This window comes from Notolepis coatsorum, assembly GCF_963971535.1.
Source record: "Notolepis coatsorum genome assembly, chromosome: 17".
Classification (NCBI taxonomy): Eukaryota; Metazoa; Chordata; class Actinopteri; order Aulopiformes; family Paralepididae; genus Notolepis; species Notolepis coatsorum.
Window position 1 is genome coordinate 70,229,893 of NC_140181.1, and position 22,192 is coordinate 70,252,084.

At 44.8% G+C, this 22,192-nt stretch overlaps 1 protein-coding gene across 12 annotated transcripts in view; it reads left to right on the top strand.

Moving 5' to 3' along the window:
- Positions 1-22,192, top strand: part of huwe1 (HECT, UBA and WWE domain containing E3 ubiquitin protein ligase 1) — a 145,280-nt gene that overhangs the window by 79,473 nt on the left and 43,615 nt on the right. For 9 of the 12 annotated variants that reach the window (XM_084333864.1, XM_084333859.1, XM_084333862.1 and 6 more), the window contains 26 exons: positions 4,017-4,098; positions 6,468-6,644; positions 8,955-9,105; positions 10,406-10,941; positions 11,077-11,290; positions 11,454-11,621; positions 12,398-12,546; positions 12,659-12,725; positions 12,901-13,124; positions 13,646-13,857; positions 13,949-14,131; positions 14,324-14,496; positions 14,613-14,752; positions 14,920-14,995; positions 15,119-15,217; positions 15,334-15,461; positions 15,545-15,704; positions 16,742-16,970; positions 17,444-17,622; positions 17,730-17,819; positions 17,934-18,094; positions 18,300-18,342; positions 19,141-19,515; positions 19,734-19,944; positions 20,064-20,188; positions 20,662-20,882. In XM_084333864.1, the coding sequence (XP_084189990.1) occupies positions 4,017-4,098; positions 6,468-6,644; positions 8,955-9,105; positions 10,406-10,941; positions 11,077-11,290; positions 11,454-11,621; positions 12,398-12,546; positions 12,659-12,725; positions 12,901-13,124; positions 13,646-13,857; positions 13,949-14,131; positions 14,324-14,496; positions 14,613-14,752; positions 14,920-14,995; positions 15,119-15,217; positions 15,334-15,461; positions 15,545-15,704; positions 16,742-16,970; positions 17,444-17,622; positions 17,730-17,819; positions 17,934-18,094; positions 18,300-18,342; positions 19,141-19,515; positions 19,734-19,944; positions 20,064-20,188; positions 20,662-20,882 (4,573 nt within the window). The remainder of the gene's footprint in view (positions 1-4,016; positions 4,099-6,467; positions 6,645-8,954; positions 9,106-10,405; positions 10,942-11,076; positions 11,291-11,453; positions 11,622-12,397; positions 12,547-12,658; positions 12,726-12,900; positions 13,125-13,645; positions 13,858-13,948; positions 14,132-14,323; positions 14,497-14,612; positions 14,753-14,919; positions 14,996-15,118; positions 15,218-15,333; positions 15,462-15,544; positions 15,705-16,741; positions 16,971-17,443; positions 17,623-17,729; positions 17,820-17,933; positions 18,095-18,299; positions 18,343-19,140; positions 19,516-19,733; positions 19,945-20,063; positions 20,189-20,661; positions 20,883-22,192) is intronic. The other 3 variants (XM_084333868.1, XM_084333860.1, XM_084333866.1) reach the window with 3 other exon arrangements.

Sequence of the window (22,192 nt, forward strand, 5' to 3'; positions counted from 1 at the left end):
TGACAAAAGTTAACAATAAATAATGGTATTAGGAATACATTTGCCTCCTGCGTGAACTGTGCATAGCTGAATAGACTGTATTTTAACGTCGGCCATATGGTGGTACTTGGAGAGCCAGCTACGTTCTCAGGTGGTACTTGGTGTAAAAAGTTTGAGAACCACTGCTCTAGAGCCTTCTTTCTCTCCTTCACGTGAAGTTAAATCTACTCTAAGTGAAACTTTATCTACTCTGTACTGTGACTCTGCTGCACAGATGTATATAAAAAGCATACACCGGTGGGGGCGGTGGGCAAGTAATGTACTCGGTGGATGCCTGAACATGAGTAACATCGACTACCGCTGCAAATCTAGTTCCAGATAAAATGTTTTCCTCTCAATGTTGTCATTTGAGGGAGGAATCCCCAAAATGGCTGCCAAACTAATTGTGATTCAGTTCCAACTTATGTGAAGGATGGGAGCATTTATATTCCATAGTGTTTTGTTTTTGAAGGGTATAAAATGCAAGCTTCTTAGCATAAAGAGTATACCTAGTGTTTTGTTTTTGAAGGGTATAAAATGCAAGCTTCCAGCATAAAGAGTATCGCACAATGGAATATGTCTGCGCAGTATCAGACAAAAGTATAATTGTTAAGAATCGTGCATATAAATGTGTAGACTATATTGGCAACTTGGATACTTTAGTAACTTTATTTATTTATTTTTATTTATCCTTTATTCATCCAGGAATGTCTAATTGAGATACAAGATCTCTTCTTCCAGGGAGTCCTGACCCCTGATTTAAAGTGAATTCCTTTTACGGTATTCCTCGTTTGTTCATGATGCACCATTTAAAGGCAGTCTGGTTTGAAAGGGAAAAAAGGCTAAATATTACCAATAGTTTCATTAGATCTAAGGGCCATTCGATTTCAACTGGATGGGAGACACACAAGTGTACTTCCTTGTATGTCAGGAATTTTGTCCCCAGAGGGCTCACTTAAGACTTTCCGTGCCGCGGGTCCGGTGCCCCGGAAGCGTGAATACTTTCCCTAAGCCAGTTGTACTTTTGCGCGATCTGATTCGCCACTGACGTTTCTGGACATGTGCGCCGCCAATCGTGGGACGGCAAGTTCTGCCACCGGTTAAGCTTAGGCACTCTTTCGAAGTTGGTTAAGGTTAGAGTTTGTCTTAGAGCAGGCCGATAGAACACCAGCCCTGATTCCAAACTCTAACCTTAACCAACTTCGAAAGAGTCGCCTAAGCATAACCAGTGATAAACTAGGCGTTAGGTAGTTTGCAGGCTGTTGGACCCGGAAATAGGCGCAGAACTTGCCGTCCCACGATTGGCGCACATGTCACATGACCAGAAACGTCAGTGGCCAATCAGATCGCGCAAAAGTACAACTGGCTTAGGGAAAGTATTCACGCGCCCCGGAACCCCGTTGCGTGCCACCACCCACTTCAATGATGGAGCTCTCATATTTGCGAACGCATAAACCATTTTGAAAAACGCCATTTTGAAAAACGCTTGTTTTATGAAAGTTCCAGAAGATTTCAAAAGATTCTGTGATAAACGCCCTTTACTGGAATATACTGGAATACACAAAAAACTAGGGCTGTCTTAAATACTTCGAAGCTTTGTTCGATGGGCATGGGATTCAAATAAGAAAATAAAATTTGATTATATAAAATAAAATCAACTCTGCCTTAAAAAAAAGCTAAATCAACTCTGCCTCTCGACTACAACAAGCAATGCTGTTTGTTATTTAAGATGAGGTCGGACTCTGCACTGACAGATTTGTGTTCATTGTGCTGCTTTTATAAAGCCTCAAATGACTGCTTACAATATAAAAAAAAATGTAATTATATATATATATATATATTTTTTGTATCTCTAAGCTTCGAATTACCGTACTTTTCGCACTATAAGCCACACCTGAATATAAGCAGCAGCAGCTAAATTGAATGATGTGTACATATATAAGCCGCACTGGACTATAAGCCGCAGGTGTTTTAATGTTTAATTACCATATGTAAGGGTTCGTGCACAGAGGGGATTGTCGGGAAAGAGATGGCTGTTTGCTCCGGGTACAGTAGGTATTAACGTTAGCTCTCATAATGTTAGCCAGTTAGCAGCTCCGGGTACAGTAGGTAGCAACGTTAGCTCTCATAACGTTAGCCAGTTAGCAGCTCCAGTTACAGTAGGTAGCAGAGTTGGCTCATAACGTTAGCCAGTTAGCAGCTCCGGCTACAGTAGGTACCAACGTTAGCTCTCATAACGTTAGCCAGTTAGCAGCTCCGGGTACAGTAGGTACCAACGTTAGCTCTCATAACGTTAGCCAGTTAGCAGCTCCGGGTACAGTAGGTAGCAACGTTAGCTCATAACGTTAGCCAGTTAGCAGCTCCGGGTACAGTAGGTACCAACGTTAGCTCTCATAACGTTAGCCAGTTAGCAGCTCCGGGTACAGTAGGTACCAACGTTAGCTCTCATAACATTAGCCAGTTAGCAGCTCCCAGTTTGCAGCTCCGGGTACAGTAGGTAGCAACGTTAGCTCTCATAACGTTAGCTAGTTAGCAGCGCCAGGCACAGTAGGTAGGCAGCATGTTGGAAGAGGAGCCCTGAGCTGCTCATACACTACTCTTGCCGTAATGGTTTGTTGAAAAATGGGGGGGAAAGCCGTGGCTTATAGTCCGAAAAGTACGGGTAAATAAAATCGAATCTCGGCCCCGAAGCTTCGAATTCCAAATAAAAAATCGAAGGTCAGCCCTATAAAAAACGTTGTAATTTTTCTGCCTATTTATGAAATAGTTTTCAAATAAACGCTAGATTATCGATAGTATATGTGTACTTATGCACGCTATAGAAGCGGGCTGAAAAATCGATTATCCATTTCCTGATCAGCACGCACACACACGTAGGGCCCACGTTGATATCTCTGAAAAAATCTCTGATTATCCTAAGACTGGTAAAATAGATTCCTTACCTCAGATCAGATGTTCTCCAAAAAGATTATTCCAATTCCTGATCGCCATTCCAAATATCGATCGTGTTTATTGATCCAACGCTGGGTGGTCGAAACACCGATTCCACACTGTTCTGATGGTGGGCGATGACTCCAGTAGGCTCGGATTACATGCCTGAGAAGTAAAATGTGGAAGCAGGATTTTTTTCCCCCCATGTGTTTCATTCAGTCTAATCCAATGTGGTGCAGTACCACATGGAGAGACGATAGGGGGCGGAATTTTCCCAATGGAGCTCGGAGAGAGTTCCAGTGGTAAACGGGAGGCTAGATTGATGAAATATGAATGGAAATCGCTAATAAATTAATAAAAACGATCTCTCGTCGGCTGGCACTCCGGTTGGCATGAACTAATGAGAAATCTCGTCCTTGGCACTCAAAGTGTTAAGGGAAGATGATGAGAGGTGGGAATGACTTGTATCTGGCTCAAAAGCAACCAGTTGAGCATGCCTGCTCAGGGATGCCCTTCATTAACCCTTGTGTGGTGTTCGGGTCAGCGGGACCCATTTTCAATGTTTACTAAAAGAGAAATGATGCAATGAATAATTTTTTTAACTTGAGACCCAACATAAATGTTTTATATATATATATATATATATATATATATATATATATATATATATATATATATATATAAACATTTTCATTGAGTGTGCACTGTGCACCCCCTACACATTTATATTCCATATGTGGTGTTAGGGTCCATTCATGTCTTGATTATAATGGATTCTTTCACAAAAAACTAATAGCACTTGTATTCATAAATGTGATCTAGCAGAGGTAAAGGGCAAATATTAACCATATATGCGGTCTAGATTGTTTGTAATTGAGATCAAGTTAGCGTAAGCATTTTTACATTAATTGTTTTTAAATCCCAATAATTTGGTAGGCGAGTAACAACAAAAGGGTTAACAACACTCAAACCATAATGTGATGACATTCTTCACACATTATAATATATAATAATTATGGCTTGAAATATTGCCAAGAATGCTGAATTTTGTGCTGATTTCTTTACAGGTGGATCACCCCAGTACTGCTTATTATTGACTTTTATGAGAAGATGGCTGTCTCCTCCAAGCGCAGAGCGCAGATGAACAAGGTAGAAATCTCAATACCATTTAGTTTTCCAGAAAGACTATCGAGTCTTAAGTCATTGATAAATTAAGTTTCATGGGAAGAGGTTTACGGCAAGATGTTGACTGAGCCTATCACACATTCTCAGTTTTCAATTCTGTTTCAAAACAAATGTTTTCCATTGATTTTAATAGGAGAAAAATAAATAACTCCACAAATGGGAAACCATAGGCAACTGAAGAACAAAAAGATCTATTATTATAAAAAGTACAAATAATTGTACCCAATTATTAAGAAAAGGAAATATTTTCAAATTCACACAAGCCTCTAAAGATGTAAAGTCAACATGGAACCTCATCAATCGGTTACTAAATATGAAAACGCTCCTGTAGTTCGGCCAACTGAAATGTTGGGGAGTGATGGAATAATGTTTTACCCTGGGGAGAAAGTTGATTTTAATAACTAGCTGGTGGTTTTTCATAAATGTAGGATTCTTTTAGCCAAGAATATTCATTGAATGATTCTGGTGAGACTAGCAACTGATTTAATTATAGGTTCATTTCCCTCACTTTGCTGTTTTGAGCCACCCTCTGCTAAAGATGTGCATAGTATTATTATGAAGTTAGAGGATTCTGCTGAGGGACATGATGGAATTTGAAGTAGATTGAATAAATAAATATTTACGGTAATTCCGTTATTGATCCTCTTATGTTTTCCTTATATTTACAAACAGGTGTTGTGCCATGACATGACCTCAAAGTTGCTAAAGTTATACCCCTTTACAAATCAGGTGACCATGATAGTTTTACAAATTATCGTCCAATCTCTATACTACCGTACTTTTCGCACTATAAGCCGCACCTGACTATAAGCCGCAGCAGCTAAATTGAATGATGTGTACATATATAAGCCGCACTGGACTATAAGCCGCAGGTGTTTTAATGTTTAATTACCATATGTAATTAGCATTGGGACACAATACTGTCGGACAAATAACAAGAATTAACTCATTTACAAGTTGTATTAAGTTTAGCAAATAAGGGAACAGATAAATAACATTTCAATGCAGTCAAAAAAGCAATAGTTTGATTTTTACATTTTCGGGTTTGGTCACGTTGAGTCACATATAAGCCGCACCGTTATATAAGCCGCAGGGTCGAAAAATGGGGGGGAAAGCCACGGCTTATAGTCCGAAAAGTACGGTACTTTGTTTTTCAAACGTTCTGGAGAATCTTGTCTACTCAAGACTCAAAGCACCTAGTCGAGAACAACATATTTTACAAACATCAATATGGTTTTCGGAAGAAATACTAAACAATTGGCATTGTTGCAACTTGTTAAAAACATTTCTACTGCCTTGGATGATAAAAAAAGAAATTATACAATGATGATAGTTACCGGTAACCACAATATTCTTATTTCTAAACTAGACAAATGTGGACTACAAGATGTTGCACTCACATGGCTTGCAAAATATTTAAATGGGGAACAATTTGTATTCATTAATGGTTGCATTTGCCCATGGTTCCTTTCTTGGCCCTAGACAATTTTTGATTTTTATATTAATTAAATATATAAATATATGCAGAGACTGCCGCTGTTGGGATATGCACAACAAATTGTGGTCCATCACTCAGTCATGGACAATCTGGCAGGGTCGTTTTGTCGGACACGTTAGCAGATAACGTTGTGGGTCTTGTTCCAATTTAATTTGCTAATAATGACACAAATCTCATAGCCACACATGATACTTTCAAAGGACTAATTCAGCATGTAATAAACAATGAAATATCTTAATTTTCTAAATGTTTTGGATTTCAAATTGTATGATATTTTACCATATAAATATAAAAAAATATGATGCTCAAATATTCAAGACTTTAATTTACCTTATCATACTAATTCATCAAATTTAGAGGATATCATCTTTGAAATGTATTTAATACAACTTTGAAGTCGCTATCACCTCACTCACAGGCGATCTGGCAGGGACGGTTACTCACTCACTCACGATCTGGCAGGGACGTTTCCTCACTCACTCACTCACTCACAGGCGATCTGGCAGGGACGTTTCTTCACTCACTCACGATCTGGCAGGGACGTTTCCTCACTCACTCACTGGCGATCTGGCAGGGACGTTTCCTCACTCACTCACTCACTCACTCACTGGCGATCTGGCAGGGATGTCGGCACATGCGCAGGTAGTGCCATAGTGCGTTTTAAATAGCTTGTTGAAATGAAGGGGAGGACTTTGAATACGCCCTCTGGGCTTCTTTCCTCTCCTTTCACAACTTTATTTTTAACCATGAATTATTTTATCATAACTACTGTATAATAATAACTAAACTAAAAACCGTTCTAACTCGTTTCCATTCTTTCCTCCCACGTTCCCAGTACCTGCAGCCTAATGGTAATAACTGGCGATGGTTCGACGACCGCTCCGGCCGCTGGTGCAGTTACAGCGCCTCAAACAACGGCACCATTGACTCTGCCTGGAGGGCCGGAGAGAGCAGTGTCCGCTTCACCGCTGGACGCAGGAGATACACTGTGCAGTTTAACACCATGGTGCAGGTATGGTTTATGAACACTACACTATCACCTTTCTTTTTTTTTTGATCCACTTTTTCTCCCATTTTCTATTTTTCTCCCATCCCAATTTCGTATCGTCCAATTCAACCCTCCCCTATCTCGAACGCTGTTTCATGCCTCCCACAAGCCGGCTGTAATGTGGACGTGTAAGCCATACATTGCACGAGTCCCCTCCGGTACTCGAGGTAGCAGCCGTCGCATCTTTTCACCGAGTAGCAGCCGTCGCATCTTTTCACCTGCACAGCGCGATCAATCAATCAATCAATCAAATCCTTTATTTAACCAGATAAGCATCATTGAGATTAAAATCTCTTTTTCAAGAGCGATCTGGCCAAGCAAGGCAGCAGAACGTTTCAACATAAAAAAGAACATCACAATAAAATACAGATAAAACATTTACATCAAGCTCCAATTTCAGGCAAGTTATCAAACAGGCAAATGATCAAACACAGTTGCACTGACCAAGGGAACTGAGTTCGTAGGATTTTAAAATGGCTTTGAATTCTCCGAGGGTGACCAGTCCTGGTAATTTTAGGTCCTCCTGTATCTTGTTCCAAGATGAAGGAGCAGCATATTTAAAAGCCCTTTTTCCCAATTCAGTTCTCATATGGGGAACTTCCAGTGTTAGAACAGCTTGAGAACGAAGGGCATACTTATATTGCTTTGTGCACAGAAGCACACTTAGGTACGAGGGAACCAGTTTAAGCAGAGCTTTGTGCACCAGAGAGAGCCATCGAGAAAATCGTCGTATTTGTAGAGATGGATAACTTGCAATGGTATATAGGGTGCAATGGTGCACTCGATTTTACACATCCCGTGACAAAGCGTAAGGCAGAATGGTACACAGTATCAAGCTTTCTAAGGTACTGATCAGGTGCATACATATAGAGTAAGTCACCATAATCGAGTAGTGGTAAGAAGGTGGTCGAGATCAGGTGACTTCTCACTTTAAGTGAAAAACAGGACCTGTTTCTGAAAAAGAAGCCGAGTTTAAGCTTCAGCTTTGACACAAGTTTGTCTATGTGAGATTTAAACGTAAGGTTCTCGTCCACTGTAATGCCTAGATATTTGTAGGAAGCAACCCTTTCGATGTCAGTCCCTCCAGCAGTAACCAGTGTGGGAAGATCAGCTGGGAGTCTCTTCCCATTTGAGAAGAGCATAAACTTTGATTTGCCAGCATTTAACACTAGCTTAAGCTGGGTAAGATGTGACTGAACAATGTCAAAGGCAGATTGCAAGAACTCCATCGTTTGCACAACACTGGGAGATGAGCAATAAATTACTGTGTCATCAGCATAGAAATGGTAAGCAGCATTAGACAGGTTGATACAAAGATCATTTACATATATGGAGAAGAGTAGAGGTCCCAGTACGGAACCTTGTGGTACACCCTTAAGTACAGGGAGGAAAGATGATGATAAACCAGCAGACTGTACACACTGTGATCTATCCGTCAGGTAATTTGAAAACCACTCTACAGCCTGCCTAGATAAACCAATTTTATGTAGACACTTCGATAAAATGGCATGGTCAACCGTATCAAAGGCTTTGGATAAGTCTAGGAACAGAGCTGCACAGTATTTATTGGAATCTTTCAGCGTCAGGGGTCTGCGCTTTGGTGGGACGCCGCCCCCGTCGCTTCCTGATTCTACTGCGCAGGCGCACCAACCTACCTGTAGGAGTCGCTGTCCACAACATCCGATCCCCACCCATCAGTTTCCCACCCCCTAATACTGCCAAATGTATTAGTACGAACGACCAGCCAAACTGAAAGCAATGTGGAGAGCTGGGCTCGAACCCAGCGTCTCCAGCATTGGAGGTGAGCGCCTTGCCCACTGCACCACCTAGCCGCCCTCACTATCACCTTTCTTGAATGGTCATTATAGTTAACTATATATATTCAACACGATAAGTGTGAGGTGCATATGTACATTGAGATGTCTGCACGACTGAGTCAACTGGCGTCAATATGTATTGTGTTAGTATTACACAATACCTATTCTCAACTTCTTAAATCTTGCCCCTGACAAATACCCTCCATATTACAAAAGAAAAAGAAAGATACATTTGGCAAACCTATTCAGGAAACAAACTGAAACTAAATTGGAAAAACTTAAATTTAGAAAACAAAATACAAATAAAAATGAATGAAAAATACAAAACTACAATAACCCTGTGCATGTTGAGATTTCTTCTTGTGTTTGTGGAATTATTTTTACGTGATCGAAGTAAAATGTTGTAGGTTTTTGTAAATAAAGGACACTACATTTCTCTCCCTGACTGGCTCGCCAGGTGAACGAGGAGACGGGGAACAGGAGGCCGGTGATGCTGACGGTTCAGAGAGTGCCTCGCATGCCCAAACCAGCCAAGACTGGAAGCATGACCGATTCTGAGAGAGAGGACATAGACAGGAGTAAGACGGAGGAGACCCAGACCGAGCCAGGTAACGACACAACCTTTACTAAACGCATGCTCGTAACTGGAGGTTAGATCAGATTGTACTTTATTGTCATTTATATTTGCATACGAGATTTGGGACTCAAGCTTAACCTCTTAAGCCCGGAGCCTGCCCTATTTTCTGAAAAAAAGAGTGCAATAAATGATTTTCTTGGAAAAAAAAAAAAAAAATTGTGAGAGAATCGTGATCTCAATTCTTAGAGAGAAAAATCGTGATTCACATTTTGGCAAGAATCGTGCAGCCCTAGTGTGAGCTGTCCTTTGTAATGTTTTTGCTCTGTTGAGGCAGCGGAAGTTGTGCAAGTCCTTCAGGGTTAAGATGAGACCCAGCTTACCACTTGTTATATATTTTAAAATGTCTAAGGGAATTGTTCATGTATATATTTTTATAGACTGTTAAAGTGGAATATAATGTCCATTGTTAGGTGTTACATTTTACTTCCTGTTGGGTTGTTGCAGTGTTTTCTAATGTCAGATTACGTAGATTAGTAGCAAAAAACATTATAGTGTAGCCTACAGAAAATTATCTACAGAAAATATACAAAACCTATTCAGTACAAGGGAAAATGTTAAGAGTATGAATCCATTAAGCCTCATGTTGTTTGAGTAGTTTCTCATGGTCACCACCACCAGGTGGTAGGCTGACCCGTTCAGTACCACAGAAATGTAATGAAGAGATTACTGCAATTACGGCCTGTAGAGCCTAATTAATTGTATGTATGCAGTTTTGATAAATGTGATTATTGTTACTTAACATGTTGATGTAATTCTTATTACATAATTTGTATTACATATGACAAAAATGTACATCCATGAATTTCATCTACTAAATTATGTAGTTATTATATTTATTTATTATTAAGTAGGACCTACTTAATTGAATATACAGTATGCAGGTATAAGGTAGAATTGGATTATTGTTACTTAACATATGTATACACTGATGTAATTTTTTTATTTTGTGAGATCTTGTATTTTGAAGGGTTCTATTTATTTATTGATGCTGATCTTTTACCTTTTGCACCTGTCATTGTTGAAAGATGTCATTTGGTAGTTCAGCAGAGAGTCGTCACCAGGCAAACTAGACATCTGCACGATGGGAGGCGCACTAGAAATAACGTTTAGGAAAAATCTTCACATGCCCACTAAAAAGAGTAAAAGATCGATTTTAAGATTCAAATTAAACTATTCCCTATAGATTTTCCCCCTATATTTTCCCCTGGCTCCATTTGTTATTTAGATGAAATGACCTAATAATGCAACAGTCCCATCCCTGTGTTTCTCAGACTCCGCCTCTGTGGCAGTGGAGATGGGCACTCCTAAGGACGACTCCAACCCCAGTCAGCTGAAGGAGTCCTCCGCTCCCTCCATTCCCTCTGCTCCCTCCATTCCCTCTGCTCCCTCCATTCCCTCTGCTCCCTCCATTCCCTCTGCTCCCTCTATTCCCTCTGCTCCCTCTGTTCCCTCCGCTCCCTCTGCTCCCTCCGCTCCCTCCTCGACCCCCCTGGAGTCGGAGCGCACCCAGGGCTCTGGCATCGTGGTGCAGGGCCTGACCGAGGACATGACCACTGTCCTCATCAGAGCCTGCGTCAGCATGATCAGCGTGCCCGTTGACCCCGACACCCTCCACGCCACGCTGCGCCTCTGCCTGCGTCTGACTCGCACCCACCACTACGCCATGATGTTCGCCGAGCTGAAGAGCACGCGGATGATCCTGGGGCTGACGCAGGGCTCCGGCTTCAACGGCTTCACGCCACTGGTCACCCTGCTGTTCAGACACATCATAGAGGACCCGGCCACGCTCAGACACACCATGGAGAAGGTGAAGAGACGAATCATTAACACTTTGTTTTAGCTTGATGAACGAGTTACTTTTGAGCACGGTGTTGATCATGGTGTTGCTGCCATCATACCATGCTAGTCCTCTTTGACGTAACCTCCTGGTTGTCCTGTGTAGGTGGTGAGGTCGGCAGTGACCAGTGGGGCAGGCAGCACCACCTCAGGCGTTGTGTCAGGCAGCCTGGGTTCCAGGGAGATCAACTACATCCTGCGTGTCCTGGGCCCGGCCGCCTGCCGGAATCCAGAGTGCTTTGCGGAAACCGCCAACAACTGCGTCCGCATTGCCCTGCCCGCGCCTCGAGGAGCCGGCACTGGTGAGTTAGCTGGCACCGGTGAGTTGGCTAAACTTCCGCAGTCAGCTCTGGTTAAGTTTTTAACATTGTTGAAGTTTGTTCTTAAGAAAATCTTCCAAACTTGTCTTGACCTAAGTTTTCAGAGGTGTGAATGTGGGATGTTGATTTTCTTTGTGTCCTTTGTGTGCCCAACCCCCTTCAGCCTCTGATGACGAGTTTGAGAACTTGCGGATCAAGGGGCCCAACGCCGTACAGCTGGTGAAGACCACTCCCCTCAAACTCTCCCCGCTGCCTCCCATCCCCGACACCATAAAGGAAGTAATCTACGACATGCTGAATGCTCTGGCTGCCTACCATGCACCGGAAGAGGGTAAGACTCTTCCCTAAAACCCTGACGATGGACCAGAGTATGGATGATATCGGTGCTACAGACCCTGGAGTTTGCTTACTATATTGAGCAGTTATATGGTTTGACTGCTGCAGTCTACCCGTTTCTTTAGGCCTTTACTTTAGGAAAACTGCTGACTTTGTGATGGGATGTTGTACTTGTTAACCTGCACATTAAGACTTTGTGATGGGAGGTTGTACTTGTTAACCTGCACATTAAGACTTTGTGATGGGAGGTTGTACTTGTTAACCTGCACATTAAGACTTTGTGATGGGAGGTTGTACTTGTTAACCTGCACATTAATCTTCTAAAACAAAAGTTAAATGGTTGCCTATTAAATTTTTTACAAATTCAGATGAACTCTTTGACTTCCAGGCTGTTTTTCCATCTGTACTCCCTGGAGCCAGCTTTTTTGACCATTTTCACAATGTTTACAGACCCATCGTATATTCTATATTATAGCTATGGAGACAATAGTATGGCTCATTTGACAGGCACTATTTATACTCTCAACAGGGAAAAAACTTTTATTTCTACATGAAAAGCAAGAAATCTGATTTATAAAGTTTAGCATTTAAATGTTGCAGATTTTATTTTCAGTTGAAACGACAATGTAGTTGCCTAGAGACACCATTGAAGCAGTATATTATTTGAGCGCTTTACCCAGTTGTGTGTGTGTGCAACTAAAATGTCTTTGACTCTATGACGGTGTCTGCATTTACAAAGTAATGATTTGTAATGATTCCAACGTGTTGCAGCTGAGCGCCCAGAGGAGCGCGCTGTGCCTGTACCCGGCGGCCAGGACCTGTGTCAGATCCTGCAGGACGTAGGGGACGACGTCTACCAGCAGTACAGACTCACCAGGCAGGGCAGCGACTTCGACTCCCAGTCTGCCTTCCATATCAATGTGAGTTTCCCTTCCAGACCGCTGGTTTAAATTGTGTAGGTACACTTCTTGTGGAGATGCTGTCCGAACGCGATCCTTCCTCGGTTAGTAATGGAACTCTTTCCGTCTTCAGGCTCAGGTATTCGCTGCAGATGGAGGCGTGGCCGAGTCCTCCCAGTCTGGAACTCCACAAGGAGAAGGTGAGATTGAGCATGTTGTCCTAGGGAAGCAACAGTTGTGATTGGAGGATCAAGAGGGTGGGAGAGAGCGATCAAATTGAGGGTGTTTTCCACAGACAACTCTATATTTTATTAATAGGATAATATGTCCGCCATCGCCACCTTTTCTATAGTTCTAACTGTCCTCCTCCTCCAGCCTCGACGCCAGAGGAGATGCGCGAAGAGAAGAAGGATGTGGAGGGAGAGAAGGGCTCTGGCTCAGAGGAGAGTAAAGCAGCCAAGGCCAAGGCCAGCAAGCCCCTGATGCCCACCTCCACCATCCTGAGACTGCTGGCTGAGCTGGTGCGCTCCTACGTGGGCATCGCCACGCTCATCGCCTCCTACTGCTACACCGCTGGACAGTCTGAGCTCATCAAGGAGGTGGGCGATCCCACAAACCATTACCAGCTTTCTTACACCTCGGTGTTGGGGCTGGGCAGTATATCACTATTTAATGTATCTGTGTGAATACCATGAATTGTGGCACACAACTTAGTTTTTAAGTTAACACTGAAGACGAATAAGTCAGATTTCTGGAATATTTACAGAATTTCATTTCATTTAAAATGTTAATTTATTCGTACATGGAATTGTTACAGTCAACAGTACATATAGTTCACTTAATAATGAATGTAATTAGAAAAATACTTCTTTAGTTTGACATTGTATCACACTTCCCACGACCAGGCTAACTCGATACACATCGATGATTTTTCCATGCCTAAGCAGATATTATTATATATCTGTCTAATAAAGTCTGAATATCATGATATTTATCTTCATATCGCCCAGCCCTACTGTGTTGCCATTTCTGCCCTTTTAGATAATTTTTTCTGTCCTGTTGAAGTGAAGTAATGTCTAGCTGTCATCCTGACTCTCTTGTCTTATGTCTGTCCTCTCAGGACTGCAGTGTTCTGGCCTTTGTCTTGGACCACCTGCTGCCCCACACTCAGAACTCTGAGGACAAGGACACTCCGGCCCTGGCACGCCTCTTTCTAGCCAGCCTAGCGGCTGCCGGCACCGGCACAGACGCCCAGGTGGCCCTGGTCAACGAGGTGAAGGCTGCACTCAGCCGGGCCCTGGCTATGGCAGAGGGCACAGAGAAACATGCCAGGTAGGCCGCTTGCTTGCAGTCTCATTACAACCATGACTCAACGTTAAGGAAGAACAAGCTTAAACCTTCTTCCCCCCTCTCCACCTCTCAGGCTCCAGGCGGTGATGTGCATCATCAGCACCATCATGGAGTCTTGTCCCTCCACCTCCACCTTCTACAGCACGGCGGCGCCCAAGACGCAGCACAACGGCGTGAATAACATCATCCGCCTCTTCCTCAAGAAGGGCTTGGTCAACGACTTGGCTCGTGTGCCCCACAGCCTGGACCTGTCCAGGTGCCCAGTTTACTACCACACACATCTACTTGCACTGGTAGACCCAACACTCTAATACCAATGAAGCTAGAGAACAATGCGTTTATTGTAGCTTTCTTGGCACGTTCAAACACTCCAGTGTCCATTAACGGAGAATTGATGTGCTTTCCCAACATTGTGAGGTCCGTCTAAACTCTTTCTTTCTGTGTTTAGTCCAAACATGGCCAACACGGTCAATGCGGCCCTGAAGCCCCTGGAGACCCTGTCCCGTATTGTCAACCAGCCCAGCAGCTTGTTTGGGGGCAAGGGAGGCTCCAGCAAGAACAAGACCGAACACGACACCGTGGGCACTGCCAGGGACAGCAACAGCAACACACAGGACCAAGGTAGCCAGATGGCTCCCACACACTCACTCTCTCTCTCTCTCTCGCTCTGTCTCTCTGGGAATGGGAGCTAGCAAATCTGAAAATATCCCCCTCTGATGTGTGCTATCTGTTCCCAGGTGAGGCAGGTGAGGCGGAGCCAGTGGAGGGCAGCCACCGGGTGCCCGGCCCAGACAGCGATCTGATGGACGGAGAGACGGAAGGAGACACGGTGGTCATCGCTGGTCAGCCGGAGGTCCTCAGCACACAGGCCATGCAGGTGACTGGATCACGTTCACACCTGTAACACACCACTCAAATGACGTTACACCCCATATCCTACTACAGCTGGTCTTCAGTCGTGATGTTATGTGCTCAGTGGCTGCCTCTGCATTTTGTTTGTCCTCACCTGTGCGTGTGTGTGTGTGTGTGTATGTATGTGTTAAGGTGGAGAATGAACTGGTGGATCTGATTGATGAGCTGCTGGAAAGGGATTCTGGCACTGTCAACAGCACCATTATCGGTAAGCTACAGTCCCAGACATAATTATTCCATATAGGGGTGTGGGTGGTTGGATGAAATACTGGTCTCTTGGTGGTAAGATGAAATACTGGTCTCTGATTTGTTTTTGTGTTCCGTCTATCAGTGGGTCGCAGCGGAGAGGATGAATCGCAAGAGGACGTGTTGATGGATGAGGCCCCCTCCAATATTAGCCAGGCTTCCACTCTTCAGGCCAACCGAGAAGGTATTGTTGTCCACATAGGAGTTTTCAAGTTGGACCACGTCCTCACAATCGATACCGGTGTTGTATGTCCATTTCATAGTTCTGGATGAAACTGAATGTCTCTCGTCTCCTATCAGACTCCATGAACATCCTGGAGCCGGAAGATGAAGAGCACACGCAGGAGGAAGACTCCAGCGGCAGCAACGACGACGAGGACAGCCAGGATGAAGAGGAGGAGGAGGAAGAGGAAGAGGAAGAGGACCAGGTAGGAAGGATAGAAATAAAGGGAAGTTAAGGGAATGTATTGATTTGGGATTCCAGACTCGTAGCTGTTCTTTCTCCCCTCAGGACGACGAAGAAGGGGATGAGGATGATGATGACGAAGGTTCAGAGATGGAGCTGGACGAGGACTTCCCGGACATCAACGCTGCGCCCCACATCCGCTTTGAGAGGTTTGACAGGGACGATGACCTCATCATAGAGTTTGACAACATGTTCTCCACCACCGGTAAGCAAGAGGTTCAGGATCATGTATCAGTGACATGTGTTGAGGCCTGATAGCCGGGGTGATGACATTGCTTTGAGATGTACAAATGAACAGAAACTATCTACACTGCCCTTATAGGGACACTTTGTTGATTTTATCGTTCCGTTGTGAGGAGGACATTGGATAATCGGGACATGTAACTCGCCAACGTGTTCCGTATCTCGAAAGCTCAAGAAATTCCTCCCTGCGACGTTAACAGTTTCTTCAACTTTCCGGGAGTTGGGCTTCTACTACTACAGTTGAAAATAGTTGAGTAAATGGTGTCTGCAGTTTGCTAGAGGACTGCTGCCGATGCAGCTGAGCTCACGAGATACGGAACACATTGGTGAGTTACAAGTCCTGATTATCACATGTCTTCCTCACAAAAAAGAAATCGGCGATGTGCGCCTATAACAAAAACAATTCTGATTGTTACCCATAAAACAAGATTAGCCTAGAAAGCTGCATCTCCCCTCAAATTTAAGTGTTCTCTATATATTTGACTGCTGGGCAGGTTAGAGCACAATGTTGTCCGTGATCATTTTAAAGCAGAAAATGTTAGTAATTATGTAGGCTCTGCCATTTATTTAAATGATACCGTTGGTTTTCATATCAAATGGAAAATCTTGCCCTGCTTGCATGATCCTCCCTAAAGTAACAAGTAGCCCGGCTCAGTGATCGACGTGGCTTCCTCTTGTGTGCAAATTAAATGTATCCACTTATTAACCAAAATTGTGCCTAATGAGACATGGCGATGGAACTCTATAAAAGTCAAGTTAATGTCCACATTAATACTAGCTTGATCAGCGTGACTCCGCAATGACTAAATCTAAATGTCAACACATCCGATTCTCTTCCTGAACATCCCTAATATAAACTGATGATGCAGGACATCTAGAGTTGTAGACCTCCCAGTGGTTTGACGTTGTCATAAACGAGTGTCTCGGCGTTGCGAGCGAGCGAGCCGTCCCCCTAACGCCCGCCCACTGTCCTCTCTGTCCCGTTGTGTTCTTCCATAGCTGACATCCCTCCCTCCCCAGGCAACATCCCCAGCTCCCACCCCCTCATGGTGCGTCACGCCGACCACGGCTCCCTCACTCTGGGCGCGGCGGGCACCAGCAGCCGCCTGGCACAGGGCATGGGCCGCAGCCAGCGCACGCTGCGCCAGCTCACCGCCAACACCGGACACACCATCCACGTCCACTACCCCGGCAACCGCCAGCCCAACCCCCCGCTCATCTTGCAGAGGTGAGAGCCTTGTGTCGCCTGATCGAGCCTGTCGATATTGGCTTATCACAATATATCAGTATCTCTGTGTAAAGACTCCTCTTTACAGCCAGACTAGTCGATGCTAGTCTCATGCAGAATTGGGTCCAAACCAGGCAGTTTTCTTTGCATGCAGTACACATTGGTGGCCTTTCACATTTGTAATATACACATATAGTCACAGTAACCTTTGTTCTACTGTAAACTATCCCATTTCCACTACATATCTTTGATAACTACAACTCCACTACAACTCTTTGATCACTGAGTTTGAGGGATCCTTGCCAAAAATATGTGAATATTGGCCGATATATCTTATCTATTCTTTTACTGTCCAGTATCAGTCTGGCTCTAGTTTTGTCTTTGACTGAGTGTAGTAACCACCATCTGTGCGGAGGAGGAGGTCTATTTATTAGTGCTAATGGTGTCTGTCTCTGGTCTGCTGCCCTGTCCAGACTGTTGGGTCCCAGTGCAGCAGCAGACATCCTGCAGCTGTCCAGCTCTCTGCCCCTGCAGTCCCGGGGCCGCGCCCGCCTACTGGTAGGCAATGAAGACGTGCACATCATCGCTCGCTCCGATGACGAGCTGCTGGATGACTTCTTCCACGAGCAGAGCAGCACCGGTGGACAAGCAGGTGACCATCTCTATCCAGCTAAGAACAAGAATTACCCACTCGTAGTTAAAACCTTTTATAATGGGGTTTGTGTTTTCATCCGGCTGATTCTCCTCCCGTCTGTCCAGGCACCCTCTCCAGTATCCCCACTGCCTTAACGAGATGGACGGACGAGTGTAAAGTGCTGGATGCTGAGAGTATGCACGACTGTGTAGCAGGTAATGCTTGTTTACACTGTGTGATTTCTGTTGCACTTGTGCACCGCCACGTCGTTGCCACTCAGCCCTGCCCCAGTGTGCGTTGGTGACCTCCTTCTCTTTGCTGCTTCCCAGTGGTGAAGGTGCCCATCCTGCAGCACCTGGAGAGTCTGCGTGATGAGGAGCTGGAGGAGCGCAGGGAGAAGAGGAGGAGACAGCTGGCTGAGGAGGAGGAAGCCAAGCAGAACGAGAGGAGAACGTCTGGCTCAGAGGAGGCCAGGGAGCAGAGCCTGCAGGTCAGCAGGCGGGACTGACGACACAGAAATGACCATTTTGTTCTTATGTCATGTTTGGGTCAGGATTCCATTCCACCCTGTTCCCATTTTGGGGGAAATGAATCCCAACCTGACCATGGCGCAAGAGCAAAATGTCCACCATGTGAATATGGTCAATGTAGTCTTGATTTGCAGGCTTTGCTAACCGTCATCTGTTTGTCTACAGGGTTCTGGATTAGGAGCCGTTAACGGTGCAGAGAACACTGCAGGTACTGTCCCTTTCTCTTGTACATTTTTGCTTTTTGGCATTTGAGTGAAATTGTTACGTCTCTCTCTTTTAAAACCCTGTTTGTCTGGAATGAAGACCCAAGTGAAGTGACAGAAGCAGCCATCAGTGCGCTGTGGGATGAGGTAGTAGTTTGTATAGTTTTAGGATCACACCAGATCTGGGAGATAACTATACAGTCTACTGTCTTTCCTACGGCAACACCATAGCAGCTCCACGACGTCGTCCACAGACACGGAGGAACCATGCTACCTGCAACTTTGCCCAAAATAATAATTATATTGAAAAGGCCATCGCAGTAATAGGAATTTGCTTTCAATATTAAGTATTATATCCTGCCAAATTGAAATTTAGAATAGAAGAGACTGGTTGTCTATTTGCCAAAGTGTCTAGAAGAGGAGACGTGGTTAACCAGCCGGAGACAGAAGTTGTCTGCATGCTGGTGGCTTGTGTTAATTATGTAGTTGTAGTTATGTCTATTTGCCTTCCAGCCTGTAGATGCGGTATATTGTTATTGTCTCAGCTGTCTTTTCCCCTGCAGTCTGTGACGGTGTCCTGTTCTCCGTCTGCTGGCCGTGCTGCGGTGAGGTAGTAAGTTGTGTTGTTGTAGGGGATCAGGATTGTCACCCCGTACAGGAGATAACTATACAACTTACTGCCTTCCTCAACGCGGCCCTCCTCGGCTCCACATCCACGTTACTATTCTCTAGTGTTACTTCAGGAACTGCCGACTGGAGCCCTTGTGACTGACTCGCTGTGTGTGACTGTGTGGCTGTTGCAGAGGGTGAGCAGGCCCAGGGCGGCGCTGTGTCGTGCCTCGACCCACCCAGGGTCTCCGAGGGCTTCCTCACTGCTCCCCCGTCCGGAGAGGTGACCCCCACCACCACCCCCGCCCCCCACGAACAGGCCCTGGTCTCCCTGGAGACCGCCATCAGCCAGCAGGTCCACCAGCCAATCGCCGACCTGCTGCTCGCCGAGTCGCATGCCAACTCGCTCGCCGCCCTGGCAGTGGCAGGCCTTCCACCCTTGTCGGCAGCCGACAGGCCCAGCAGCGAAGCGGAGGCGTCCCAGATGGAAATGTCCCCGGTGCCCACTATTGGTGAGAGAGGAGGAGGAAGTGGTGGAGGAGGAGGAGCGTTGGATGGAGGCAGGGAAGGTAGACTAACTTTAACAAAACTCTTTACATAGACTGGCCAGCAGTAAGGGCACACATCTGTACTGACAGTGATGTTGTTGACCAAACTGGGAGCCAACATCTGTCATGCACTTTTCTGTACAATGTGCTTAACAAATCACATTGTCACCCATATTTTCTTGCTATTTTGGGTGGATGGAGTAACTTACGCGTATCGCACCGTTCTTTCCCCCCCGCAGCCTCCCTCAGTCCAGACATTGTGGAGACGTCGGAGCCTGCGGCAGTGGGCGTGTCCCAGCTGGAGGGCTCACCCATGGACACCAGCAGCCCTGCCTCTGCCACACAGGAAGAAGCCGCAGCCAGCGTGGCCCAGGCCGCCCACTTGTCTCAGGAGCTATCGGGCAGCAGGGACAGTGGGCTGGCTGACAGGCAGACGGACACAGAGACGGGGTGACTGGCTTAAAGAACTCTTATTTATTTATCCCCATCCTACTTTCTGCACATGCCTGTGTTTTTGTAACTAATTGTGACTAATGTGTTACAACTTGTTGCTTATCGTCTGCCATTAGTTCCACCTCTGTCTCGTCCCCCGGGGAGACGATGCCTCGGAGTGACAGTGCTGACAGCCAATCCCAGGCCATACAAGAGGAGCCCCTCCCATCCACCAGCAATGACGACGAGGACCCTCTGGCAGGTATGAATAATCATAGTTTTTCTCTGCTTGCAATCAGGAATGAGCTCAATACTACCGATACCACAATGTTGAGTATCTACAGATACCAATCCAATTAGTCCCCCTTCCCCCTACGCTGTTGATAAGCCATTTGTATGGATGCACTTTGCTTGAGATGGCAATCTAAAAAACATGCTCAATCCGTGAAACAAATACTCTACTCCCCTAAAGGAAGAAATACATAGTCCGCAACGTGACTCAGTTTTTCAATACTGCTGCTGCTTTTTATTTAGTCAAAACCTTTTCACACAACTTTTAGTAGCATTCAAATCCAGCATGTCATTCCAAGTGTAGTGACGAGCATTTGCGTGATTCCAGGCTAGATCCGTCAATGGATCCTATCTGATTATAACTTTTTTCTCTCTAATAACAAAGCCAGTGTTTATGGTTGTTTTTATCTTAAACTTCACACGCATGTTTGGATCTGGCTGCAGGCATCAGTCTGCCGGAGGGTGTGGACCCCTCCTTCCTCGCAGCTCTTCCTGAGGATATCCGCCGGGAGGTGCTTCAGAACCAACTAGGCATCAGACCACCATCCCGCCCCCCTGCTGCCTCCACCCTGCCCACCTCCACTGCCCCGGTACTGGGTGGACCTGGGGTGACTGAGGTCAGCCCTGAATTCCTGGCAGCCCTGCCCCCCGCCATCCAGGAGGAGGTACGTAGATGATGACAGACTGTATGCCTTTTAAGCAACCAAAATAACAGGTTATTTTAAAATCATTTTAACACTCAGTGCCGGCCATTTAACATTGGAAACCCCGTTGAATGTCAGCACCCACTTCAATGATAGCGTTGTGAACGCATAATCTCTCTCCTAAATTATGGCTATTTGTCTAATCTGTCGTTTATCAATGACTTGTTTGCAGTCAACATTGTCGAAACGGATTGTTTTTTTATCGGTTCATTTTCGTTTTATAGCATTTTGAAAAGACCTAGTTTTGCAAAGAACTAAAAAATTACGCGCGGGCGATCATGAGCAAGAGCATAATGTACTGTATTGTATAATGGGGATTATGTATATATCTCGCAACCTACATTTATTGATTCAAATACAGAAATGTATATTCCTGTGATTTGAGATATTTACTGTTAATGTTTGTCTTGTCAAAAAAATTATAAAAAAAGAAAAGCCCTAGTTTTCAAGGAAAATATATAGATTCCGTGATAAACGGCATTTACTGGAATATTCTAGCATACACAAAAACGTTGTAATTTTTCGGCCTATTTATGAATAGTTTTCAAATAAACGCTAGATTATCGATAGTATATGTGTACTTATGCACGCTATAGAGGCGGGCTGAAAAATCGATTCTCTCATTTCCTCATCACGAATCACCGCACACACGCATAGGGCAAAAGCGTATAGCTCCGTGAAAACAGGTCTGATTATCCCAAGACTGGTAAAAAAAAATCCTTACCTGAGATCCGATGTTATCCAAAAAGATTATTCCAATTCCTGATCGCCATTCCAAATATCGATCACGCTTATTGATTACAGTGTTTGTACTGTAAATACATAATCCACGATGTTCTGATGGCCGGCGATCACTTTGTCTCTTCAGTTGGCTCGACGAAAAAGTAAAATAAGGAAACTGACCACTCCCCCTGCATCAATCTAAAGTAATGGGGTGCAGTTACACAGGGAGAGATGATAGGGGGCGGTATCTTCCCAATTGAGCTCAGAGACTCTGCAGCACTAACCCGAGGCTCGATTGATGAAATATGAATTCAAATCGCCAATATAAAAAAAAAACGGCAAACAGACTAGGCTTGGGCGGTATGACGGTATTACGGTATACCAGGGTATTTCGAAATCCCGACTATTGAAAATCAATACCGTCCGTCACCGTCAAAATCACAGATGCGCTTCAGTTTCTATTACAGTGAAACAGAGTTTTGAGTGTAGTGCACACACGCGCCAGCAGAGGGCGAGACCAGTCCTCACTAGTGGAGCGAGTGGGTCAC